Source organism: Aquarana catesbeiana, linkage group LG01 (assembly GCF_042186555.1).
Source record: "Aquarana catesbeiana isolate 2022-GZ linkage group LG01, ASM4218655v1, whole genome shotgun sequence".
In the NCBI taxonomy this organism is placed as follows: domain Eukaryota; kingdom Metazoa; phylum Chordata; class Amphibia; order Anura; family Ranidae; genus Aquarana; species Aquarana catesbeiana.
Genome location: NC_133324.1, coordinates 766,642,234 through 766,654,284, shown reverse-complemented (window position 1 = coordinate 766,654,284; position 12,051 = coordinate 766,642,234). Strand labels below are relative to the sequence as shown.

General features: G+C 45.5%; 1 protein-coding gene across 2 annotated transcripts in view; it reads left to right on the top strand.

The window, feature by feature from the left end:
- Positions 1–12,051, top strand: part of LOC141113204 (probable ATP-dependent RNA helicase DDX60) — a 477,260-nt gene that overhangs the window by 81,623 nt on the left and 383,586 nt on the right. For both annotated transcript variants that reach the window (XM_073606185.1, XM_073606175.1), the window contains exon 8: positions 3,954–4,115. In XM_073606185.1, coding sequence (XP_073462286.1) covers positions 3,954–4,115 — 162 coding nt within the window. The remainder of the gene's footprint in view (positions 1–3,953; positions 4,116–12,051) is intronic.

Below are 12,051 nucleotides of genomic sequence, written 5' to 3'. Positions count from 1 at the left end.
GATCTTAGGTCGAGTACATGGATACCAAACATGACATGCTTTAAAATTGCGCACAAACGTGCAGTGGCGACAAACTAAATACATTTTTAAAAGCCTTTAAAAGCCTTTACAGGCTACCACTTTAGATTTACAGAGGAGGTCTACTGCTAAAATTACTGCCCTCGATCTGACCTTTGCGGTGATACCTCACATGCATGGTGCAATTGCTGTTTACATTTTATGCCAGACCGACGCTTGCGTTCGCATTAGCGCGAGAGCAGGGGGGACAGGGGTGCTTTTTTTTTTTTTTTTTTTTCTTTATTATTTTTTTGCTTTTTTATCTTATTTTTAAACTGTTCCTTTCATTTTTTTTTTTAAATCATTTTTATTGTTATCTCAAGGAATGTAAATATCCCCTATGATAGCAATAGGTAGTGACAGGTACTCTTTTTTGAAAAAATTGGGGTCTATTAGACCCCAGATTTCTCCTCTGCCCTCAAAGCATCTGACCACACCAAGATCAGTGTGATAAAATGCTTTCCCAATTTCCCAATGGCGCTGTTTACATCCGGCGAAATCTAAGTCATAAAATGCTCGTAGCTTCCGGTTTCTTAGGCCATAGAGATATTTGGAGCCACTCTGGTCTCTGATCAGCTCTATGGTCAACTGGCTGAATCACCGGCTGCATTCTCAGGTTCCCTGTTGAGACAGGAGAGCCAGAGAAAAACACGGAAGACGGTGGGGGGGGGGCATTCCCTCCCACTGCTTGTAAAAGCAGTCTAGAGGCTAATTAGCCGCTAGGATTGCTTTTACATGAAAGCTGACTGCTGGCTGAAAAGAATGATACCAAGATGATACCTAAACCTGCAGGCATCATTCTGGTATAGCCACTCAAAGTCGTGAATGGCGTACCTGAAGACAAAAAAATGGTTAACAATAAAGCACTTTAAACGGTAAAGTATAAAAAATTGCATACCTGAAAAGCAAACATGATAAAACATAATAACAATAAAACATTGCAGAATAGAATACAGTAAAAAAGAGCAGAACAATAGAGAGAATAGAGAGAGAGAGAACAATAAAACGACAACTATTTTTTTTTATTTTATATTTTTGTTTGTGTTTTTTTTTTTTTACACTTTTTTTTGTAACTGTAACTTTTACAACTGTAACCGGTTCCAGGTTCGGGTCTCTCAAAATGCGATGGCATCTTGGGAGACCCTGTGAAAGTGTGCCTAGTCTGTGGAATACTGTACCCTACGCTAATACTCAACTAGTGAATGGTAGCGTTCAAAACATTCACCAACCAGGATTGTCAGGACAGGAGGGACAATAATAGCGGGTGTCACGCCTATATCCGCGCTTGCTGCAGACAGGACATCTTTTTTGGGGGGGTTCGCTGGGTAGGGGTACTCGAGAGGACATAAAGAAAATGCCTCTCATGCAGCCGACTGCATTTGGTTGGGGATGTGAATGGGGGAAGTACGGGCGTTGCAGAAGCGGTGGGTTCCCAATTAGGATTGGCGAATGCAGCAGGAAGGGCATTATGGGCACGACGGGCCTGTTTATCTTCTTCTTGGTGGCAGTGGGACACTACTTGTGCTTGCCACCTCACCAGCTTGAACTGCACTTATGGGACTCGCCACGTCACCAAGTGTTACTGCAGTGCTGGTTTGACTATGACCGGGGTGTACTAGGCCACTGGTGCTTGCCAATTCACCAAAACGCTACCAAAAAAACTGTTAGCGATCGCAGGGATCAGGCCTGACTCTGCGAACGCTGCAGTTATGCGTTTAGTGTTTTGTAAGTGACAGTGATCGATCGATACTGCACTTGGGTGGGCTGGGCCGGGCCAGGCGGAGGGGCAAAACGCAGGTGCTAGCAGGTATCTGGGCTGATCCCACTAACACTGCGTTTTTGGGAACCCTAAACTGCTGGGGACGCCAGTATAGATCTGATCGGATCAGATATTGATCCGTTCAGATACTATACCACTAAGGAAGGTGTACGCTGCCTGCGTGGGTGTTAGCGGTACTGGCACTAACCTGACGCTGCCTGGGGCAGGTGCTTGCCAGTTCACCAAAACGCTACCAAAAAAACTGTTAGCGATCGCAGGGATCAGGCCTGACTCTGCGAACGTTGCAGTTATGCGTTTAGTGTTTTGTAAGTGACAGTGATCGATCGATACTGCACTTGGGTGGGCTGGGCTGGGCCGGGCGGAGGGGCAAAACGCAGGTGCTAGCAGGTATCTGGGCTGATCCCGCTAACATTGCATTTTTGGGAACCCTAAACTGCTGGGGACGCTAGTATAGATCTGAAAGGGTCAGATATTGATGCGTTCAGATACTATACCACTAAGGGAGGCGTATGCTGCGTGCGTGGGTGTTAGCAGTACTGGCGCTAATCTGACGCTGCCTGGGGTGACGCATATCACCGCCGGGCGATCAGGGGGCTAAACCTTTATTCGGTAATAAACGGCGGGTGCCCTGACACTATAAAATATAAACGAACTAACCAGCGTCAACCGTAACGGTTATACGGTGATCAGTGGTGAAAGGGTTAACTAGGGGGCAATCAAGGGGTTAAAACATTTATTAGGTAGTATATGGGGGTCCCTGTCGCTATAAAACGTTGACGGCGAACCTAAATATTTACGTCAATAACTAGCGTCACCAGTGACACTAATACAGCGATCAGAAAAATGATCGCTTAGTGAAACTGGCGACAGGGGGTGATCAAGGGGTTAAAACTTTATTAGGGGGGGTTAGGGGGTATCCTAGACCTAAAGGGGGCTAACACTAACTGCCCTACCACTTCTAACTGTCACAAACTGACACCATGCAGTAATCAGAAAAAAAACAAAAAACACTGCTTGGTGTCAGTGTGACGGGGGGGAGGGGTGATTGGGGGGTTAACGGGGGGCGATCGGGGGTGTTATGTGTGCCTGGCATGTTCTACTGTGTGTGTGTGTGTGTTCACTCACTGTGAAGTCTTCTCTCCTCGGCGCCGGAACGGAAACTGCCGAGCCGAGGAGAGATGACATCACATCCTCTGCCTGTGTGTACTATACACAGGCAGGGGATGTTTCTCATTGGCTGGGAGCGATCGCGAGGGGGGGCCGCAATCGGATGGCCTCCCCCTCGCCTCTCAACGCTCCCAGACCAAAGCCGACCGCCGCTGGCACGGGGGGGTACGTGATTTTGCCTGCCCGTGCCATTTTGTTCACGTATATATGCGTGAGGCGGTCGGCAAGTGGTTAAAGATTTTCTTGGGATTTTTTTTTACTCTCCTCCGCTATGTGTCTTTCATGTTCTATTTTAGCCGTCCTTATTGCACCCTTACATTTCTTGTTGCATTCTTTATAAAGTCTGAATATTTGACTTTTTATGATTCTCATTGTGAGTCACAAATCATGTCTAGTAATGAATTATTTATTATATAATACATTATTACTTTATGAATTATATTTGATCTTTTTATGATTATATTTGATATCATAAATGTTTTATCTTACTGGTTAATCATGCTTACCATCGTTACTATCATGAATTGCCCCTAGGGGATTGTGACATTCAATCAATTTACATTTATAATTATTTCATACATCATCATACACATCAACATGCCTCATGTAAAGTCCCAACTCTATTTTCTCATTTTTCTGAAGGCAATTGGTTCCTCTAGATTTTAGTTAGGGGTGTTAGAGTAAAGGGGGCTGAATAGAAATGCACACCACACTTTTCAGATATGTATTTGTAAAAAATTTTGAAAACCATTTATCATTTTTTTCCACTTCACTATTATGTGCCACTTTGTCTTTGTTTATCACATAAAATCCCAATAAAATTCATTTACGTTTTTGGTTGAAAAATGACAAAATGTGGAAATTTATGAAGGGGTATGAATACTTTTTCAAGGCACTGTATTCCTCTCATGTATAATTACACATAATAACTGTGCTTTTTATTTTCCAGAATGATAATGATCCACGCGTGACCCTGGAAGAAGCAGCTGACCTATGTAGAATGCAATGCCTTTCTGTGGCAATGAGGATCATTTTGCCACTTTGCCAGAGAGCAAAATTAAGAAGAATAAAAGCAGAATGGAACAGAGATGCTCTCTTATTTTTACGCATGGTAAGAAATGATTGGTCTTACTTCATTGTATTTGTTAACTAACGGATGATACCATTTCGCATAGTCCCACACACCAGACTTTTTATATGGAATGCAAAGCAGTAGTTGAAATTTGTTTCTATGTTAATTATCATTTAAGTAGAGGATATATGTCCCAGATAGCTTAGAATATTTGTTCATCGATTGATTTCTGTCTCCTGATTGGTTCTATTGTCTCTGTCCCAGCTGTATATATTGGCAGTAGAGCTGTAAAAATATATTTCCTATCTTACCAATGAAAGACAAGTGTTGTTGCCCTAGGCCTAGTAGTGTATGTGGCCTTTCTAAAATCGAAACTATATTATTATTATTATTCAGGATTTTGTAGCACTTTACAAAATAAAGGGAGGCAGTGCTGTTACAATGTAATTCCATACAAGAGGGTTCTGGGGTTTTGCTTATGAGAGCTTTAAAAGGGAGGGACAAGTGATAGAAAAGGTCATAACTGTGTGGGATGAGCTGATGGAGAAAGCAAACGTACAGTTTATTTTGTGGAGGTGGGATAGGCTTCCCTAACCACATGAGTTTTCAGGGAACCTCTAACGTTAGATAGAGTGGGAAATAGTTGAACAAATTGGGGTAGGGAGATCCTGATAAAGGGAGCGATTCTGGAGAATTCCAGGAGGTGGGCATGGGAGAAGGTGGCAAGGGAGGAGCGAAAAGGATGGTTTAGGTGATATTTTGAAGTGAGGTTGGTGATGTAGCTCAGGGCAGAGTTTCTAATAGTTGTGTATGTTGACAGTAGTTGTCATAGGTGTGTGCAGCCTAATGCATTAGGGTGTGCACCCTTAAGCTCAAACACACATGTATGTGTACGTATCTACATATATATGACCCCGGCACATTGATCTCCCTGCTGGCACAGTGAAAGAGAAAAGGATAAACACTTCTCTTATGGCAGAGCCGGTAAGAGGGAGATCTTTCCCATGATCCTGTTGCTACACAGAACAATAACACTAATGCACATGGGGGGATTAGGGTGTGCCTGGGCACACCGGCACACCCTCTGCGCACGCCTATGGTAGTTGTATTTGTTTTAGCAAGGGGAAACCAGTGGAGGGATTGACAGAAAAGGTGGGGGACACTGAGCAGTTGGTGGGTGAGGCAGCAGCATTAATGATAGACTGAAAGGGCGATAGCCTGCATGAAGGCAGGCCAACAAGTAGGGAGTTACAATAGTTGAGGCAAGAGATAACAAGGGTGAGAATGAATATCTTTGTGGTGTCATTGGTAAAAGAAGGGGGGTATCCCCCAGATCTAATATTAAATGATGGCAGACTTTTACGAAACATTATACCTTTATACCGACCCCGGAGTATAGTTCTGGGGAACTATCTAGTTATCTGGGTGAGATTGTTTTCCCGACCCTCTCAACCTCTCAAAGTAAGGATTTAGACTTTCCATTAACTTTGGAGGAGTTACAGGCAATGGTGGCAGAGTTTCCTAATTGTAAAGCTCCAGGGGGGGGGGGGGGGGGGCAGCATCCCCATGGATATCTACAAACACTACTCTGAGATATTATTACCCAAGTTGCTAGAGGTGTTTAAGGCTGCAAGGGAGCAAAATGTCCTTCCATCTTCTATGTCTAAGGCCCATATTGTGCTAATCTTAAAACCAGATAAAGACCCAGTGGACCCGGCCTTGTATAGACCGATTTCGCTACTACAATCAGATATAAAAATACTGGCAAAAGTACTAGCTCTCAGGCTAAACAATGCAATTACTTTAATCATACATCCTGACCAGGCGGGATTTATGCCCAACAAATCCACGGCAATAAACCTTAGAAGACTATTTCTTAACATGCAATCCCATGCTGATAATACGGGTAAGAGGGCTCTTCTGTCACTTGATGCTATGAAAGCCTTTGACAGTGTGGAGTGGCCATATCTCTGGGAGGTAATGAAGCGATTCGGCTTTGGTGAAATGTACATCTCCTGTGTGCGTCTGCTATATCATTGCCCCCAGGCGATTATTAGAGAAGCGGGTAGAAAAAGAAGAGGGGTATCTTTAGAGATGTTACGCAGTGTAAGGTGGCACAATTTGGACAGTGATTGGATATGGGGCTGAAATGAGAGGTCAGCATCTAGGATTACACTTAGCACCCTGGCATGAGTGGTAGAACGGATAGTTGCACTGTTGATCTTGAAAAAGTAGGGGGAGCAAATAATATGAGCTCTGTTTTGGAAAAAATAGGATTTTTATAACAGCTTACCTGTAAAATCCTTTTTCTTTTGAGGTACATCACGGGACACAGAGCCTCAGTAATTACTGATGGGGTTATATGGTATCACAAGGTGATTGGACACTGGTCACACCCTAGACAGGAAGTTCAACCCCCTATATAACCCCTCCCCTTACTGGGGATACCTCCGTTTTGAAGCAAAGCAATATAAGTGTATTAGAAGAGGGGCGGGACCTCTGTGTCCCGTGATGTTCCTCAAAAGAAAAGGATTTTACAGGTAAGCTGTTATAAAAATCCTATTTTCTTTCTCGTACATCAGGACACAGAGCCTCAGTAATTACTCATGGGATGTCCCAGAGCAATGCTATTTGAGGGGAGGGGACCACACAACGTAGGGTGTAATCAGACCTGAGGACCTTGTACCGCTGCCTGCAGCACATTACGCCCAAAGATGATATCCTCATGCCTTCCCACATCCACCTGATAAAATCTGGTGAATGTATGGACTGAAGACCAGGTTGCGGCCTTGCAGATTTGAGCCATAGAGGCCCAGTGATGCACCGCCCAAGAAGCAGTAATAGCCCTTGTGGAGTGTGCCTTGATTTGAAAAGGTAGAATTTTCTGTTTCAAAGCGTAAGCTTGAATAATTATTTGTCGAATCCATTTTGAAATGGTAGACTTTGACGCTGCCTGTCCTCTATTGGGACCTTCTGGCAGTACGAACAAAACATCCGTTTTGCGAATTTGAGCAGTTGCTTCCAGATAGGCCTTGACTGCTCTTACTACATCCAAAGAATGTAGTGACCTTTCTTCCGTAGAACAGGGATCTTGGAAAAAAGAAGGCAGAACAATATCTTGGTTTAGATGAAAATCTGAAACCACTTTTGGTAGAAAGCTAGGATGAGGGCGCAATACCAATGTACCCTTATGCAAGATTAAATAAGGCTCTTTACAGGAAAGAGCTGCTAATTCTGATACTCTTCTAGCAGAAGAAATGGCTACCATAAATATTAACCTTCTTGTCAACAAGACCAAGGGAATTTGACGTATTGGTTCAAAAGGCTGTTTTTGTAAAACTGACAGAACCAAATTCAAGTCCCAGGGGTTTAGGGGCGCCTTAACCGGAGGATTAAGACGCATCACCACCTGCATAAAGTTTCGGACCAAAGAATGTGAAGCAAGTGGCCGTTGAAATAATACTGATAAGGCCGAGACCTGGCCCTTTATGGTACTCAAGGCCAGCTTCATTTCTAATCCCATTTGTAGAAAGTCAAGAATTCTACCTATGACATATTTTCTGGGATGCCAACCCCTGGCTTCACACCAGGATACATAAGTCTTCCAGACTCTATGATAAATTACTCTGGAAGCTGGCTTCCTTGCATTGATCAAGGTAGAGATCACAGGACCTGAAAGCCCATGATTCTTCAGAACATGGGTTTCAATAGCCAAACCGTCAAATTCAGCGTTTGTAAGGCAGGATGGAACACTGGACCTTGAGATAACAGGTCTGGACGTGACGGTAGGGTCCACGGGGAACCCACTGTCATCCTTACTATTTCTGCATACCCAGCTCTCCTGGGCTAAGCTGGGGCCACCAGAAGTACCGACTTCTTTTCCTGCCTGATCCTGCGAAGGAGTCGTGGCAGTAGCAGAATAGGAGGGAATGCGTAAATCGGTGAGAACTGATGCCACGGAATCACCAACGCATCTGTCCCGCATGCAAGAGGATCCTTTGTTCTTGCCACAAACTTGTTGATCTTTTTGTTGAATCTGGATGCAAAGAGATCTACATCTGGAACCCCCCATCTTTGGTATATGGCCCAAAAGACATCGGGGTGAAGAGACCATTCCCCTGGGACTAACCGATGGCGACTCAAATAGTCCGCCTGCCAGTTCTCTATCCCCGGAATGAAAACTGCCGATATGCATGGCACATGCTTTTCTGCCCAGACTAAAATCTGGTTTACTTCTCCCTGAGCTGCACGACTCCTGGTGCCTCCTTTATGATTGATATAAGCCACTGCTGTGGCATTGTCGGACTGGATCCTGACAGGGCAACCCTGTAGCCTGAGAGTCCAGGCCTTTAGGGCTAGATACGCTGCACGGATCTCCAGAATGTTGATGGGTAAGGTCCTCTTGATTTTGGACCATTCCCCTTGGACCGCAGACTGTTCCAGAACTGCTCCCCAACCTGAAAGACTGGCATCCCTTGTTACCACTGTCCAGGTAACCGGTAAAAATGATTTCCCATTCTGCAGGTTTTCGGGTATTAACCACCAACTGAGGCTCTGACGCACTGTAGGAGACAGACGCATCGGAAAATCTAATGCCTGCACTTTCTTGTTCCAGGCAGACAGGATACTGTGTTGCAGCAGTCTCTAATGAAACTGAGCAAAGGGAACTGCTTCGAATGAAGCCACCATCTTTCCCAGCAGCCTCATACAAAGGCGAACAGAAGGACCCTTTTTTGTCCTGACTACCTGAATCAATTCTTTTAAGGCACTGATCTTTGCCTGAGGTAAAAATACCTTCTCTTGGCTTGTGTCTATGACCAGGCCCAAATACTCTAGTCTTCTTACTGGTTTTAAGAAAGACTTTTCTAAGTTGAGAATCCAACCTAGGTATTCCAAGTAGTTGACTGTGGTGACCAAGTTCTGGTCCAGGCAGGCTACCGACCGGTCTATCAAGAGCAGGTCGTCTAGGTATGCTATGACAGTTATACCTTGGGCCCTTAATCTGGCCAGAGGAGGAGCCAAGATCTTTGTAAACACCCGAGGTGCAGTGGCTAGTCCGAAAGGCAGGGCTATAAACTGAAAGTGGCGTTTTTCTACTTCGAAACGCAAGTACTTTTGATGAGCAGGGAAAATGGGTACATGTAGGTACGCATCCTTGATGTCTATTGACACCAGAAATTCTCCTCCTTGTAGGATGGAGACTACTGATCGAATTGATTCCATGCAAAAGGATCGAATCTTTAGGAATCGGTTTAGATCCTTTAGATCCAGAATGGGTCTGACATCTCCATTTGGTTTTTGAACCATGAAAAGGTTTGAATAAAACCCCAATCCCTGCTCTTCCGTGGGAACCACCACAATGACCTTTTGCGAAAATCGTCACTCTAATGCTAGAAGGAGAGACTGCTTTTTCTCTGGATCTCTGGGGACATTTGATCTGAGGAAACGAGGAGAGGGGAATGCTCGGAACGCTAACCTAGAGTTACCGTGGAGACTACACATCTGTCCTGGAAATCTTCCTGCCAGAGCTTTGAGAACTGTAGCAGTCTTCCCCCCACCCGAGCAAGAGGGGGCGCTCCTTCATAAAGAGGCTTTAGCATCTTGTCTAGTAGGCTTCTTCCCCCAGGATTTCTTTTGTCCCTGGGGTCAACTCTGAAATTTATTTCTTGAGCCTGACGGAGGAGGCCGTCACGACTGCCTGGAGGCTGATGCTCCTGGCACTGGGGAAAGAGCTAGTTTAAAAGAGGGACGTTTGCTCCTTTTCTTAACTGGTAAGAGTGTGCTTTTCCCACTAGAGATCTTTTGGATATAATTGTCCAAATCCTCTCCAAACAGCCTTGCACCATGAAATGGAAATCCAGCCAGAAGCTTCTTACATGGTGACTCGGCTGACCAATTTTTCAACCATAAGATTCTATGCATATGCACCAACCCAAGCGAAAGGCGAGAGGTTTGGATGATAGAATCTCTGATTGCGTCAACAGCAAAACATAAAGCTGCTGGAAGGTTGGCCAACCCCCGGGCTTGCTGTTCAGGAAAAACTTTGAGGACCTGTTTAACATGGTCTCTCAAGTATTGACAGACTCCGATTGCTGCCACTGCAGGTTGAGCTACTGAACCCGCTAAGGAAAAAATATTTTTTAACAGGAATTCCATTTTTTTATCAGTTGGATCCCTAAGCATCTGAGCATTGTCAGACTTTTATTTACGGAGGAAATGGCGGCGTCAACAGCCGGTATACCCCACATTTTTCTAAATTTTTCCTCCATAGGATAAAGTGTTGAAAACTTTTTAGGCGGAAAAAAATGTTTAGGTGATCCCACTCAGAATAAATGAGCTTTTCTAGCAAACTAAGAACAGGAAAAGCATGTGTTGTTTGAGGAGGCTTCAGTGAACCCAAAGAAGAGGAGGGTTCTTTAACTGACTCAGATACGGGCAACTTAAATGTGGAGCGGACTAATCCAGCAAGAATTTGCATCCTGAGAAGCTGAAGAGTGCCCTTCTCCACTTGATTCCTCAGAAGAGGAATCATAAGTCTCATCCCGATCCTCTGAGAGGGATTCCTCTCCTTTTTCCCAGAGTTCCTCTGCTTGAGGGTCTTGGGTAACAGAGGGAGACCTAGTGCGTTTTCTTCCACTGAGTGAAGATGCGATTAAGGCCGTTAGTCTTTCCTCTAATCCATTAATGGTTGAGGAAAAAACCTCCTGCGTAATGTATACAGAGGCTGAAGTGCCAGAAGCAGATGCAGCCCCTGACCCCAACGGCTTACCCTGGCCAGCCATCCCAGGCCCTTCAGGGGGGGAAGGTGCTGCAGAAGAAGGGTCCTCAGAGCCTGAGGGAGATCCCCTAGAGCCTCTGGGTTTTGGGGTATTTGTACCTCTTCTACCCATAGTGCAAAGCAACAAAAGGTGGAGATACCACAAACAAACACTGACTGCTGAGCGATGTAGTTCAGCAACTGCCGCTGCTACTAATGCTCAGTAAATGCTGCCTGGGAGAAGGCCTGTGTCCCACCTCACATGCGCCCGTCAGTTCTGTGTCCCTTCATAGGCTGTGTGCACCTGAAAGAGAGTGCACTTTATAGCTTGTGTAGCCAGCGATGTGGGTGTCTAATCACGCCGGACGTCACGTTAATGTTCCGCACCCCCCTCCTCCGACCACCCCTCCCGCCCCCCCCCCTCGCTTTTTTCAAAAACGTGTGCTTTCCCGCGCGAGCCGAGGCTCTGATCCTCGGGACAAGCATGCAGGGGAGGCTGGGGTGGAGGAGAGAGAAGGGCCGGTGGATGGGGAACCTGCCGAAAACGCGGTGGCGGTGGTGCGGTATACTACCGCTGTTTGTTCAGGCCACCCCGGCCCCCCTAAATCATGGGGGGAAGCATCCCTAAGGAGAGAACCCCCCAACCCATCCTACCTGGAGCCTGGCTGGAGGAACGTACAGCATGGACACTGAGACAGACAGAACAAGCGTGAAAAGGTATGTGCTCTTGGGAGCCCCCAGTGGTGACAGTAGGCATAGCATACATTTACTTAAAGGAGAAAACCTACTAGAATTAAAAAATTCTTGAGGAGTCTCCCTTACCTTATCCAGCTGCAGGGTTCTGTTACACAGACCCAATCTTCACCTCTCACGGTGGGCTCCGTTTGAAAAAACCTTCAGAGACTGGGGCCCCCTTGAATAGGAGGATCCGCAGTTCTGGTCCTGTAAAGCACCCCGCCAGGGATATGGCTGAAAAAAACAAATACTGGATCCCGGGGTCCAGCTCTCTAAAAAGAGAAGCGTTACAGGTAAAACCTTGTTTCTTCGGACACGAGGCCCGGGTACCATCCAATTTGGCCTGAAAAAGCACTTTGAATGGATCCGGTTGCATGGCTTGCCCCAGTGTAGGATATTCCATTGGAGCTCAGCACAGCACATCTTATACGTGACCAACACCTAAGACACTGGCGAAAAAACTGAGGTATCCCCAGTAAGGGG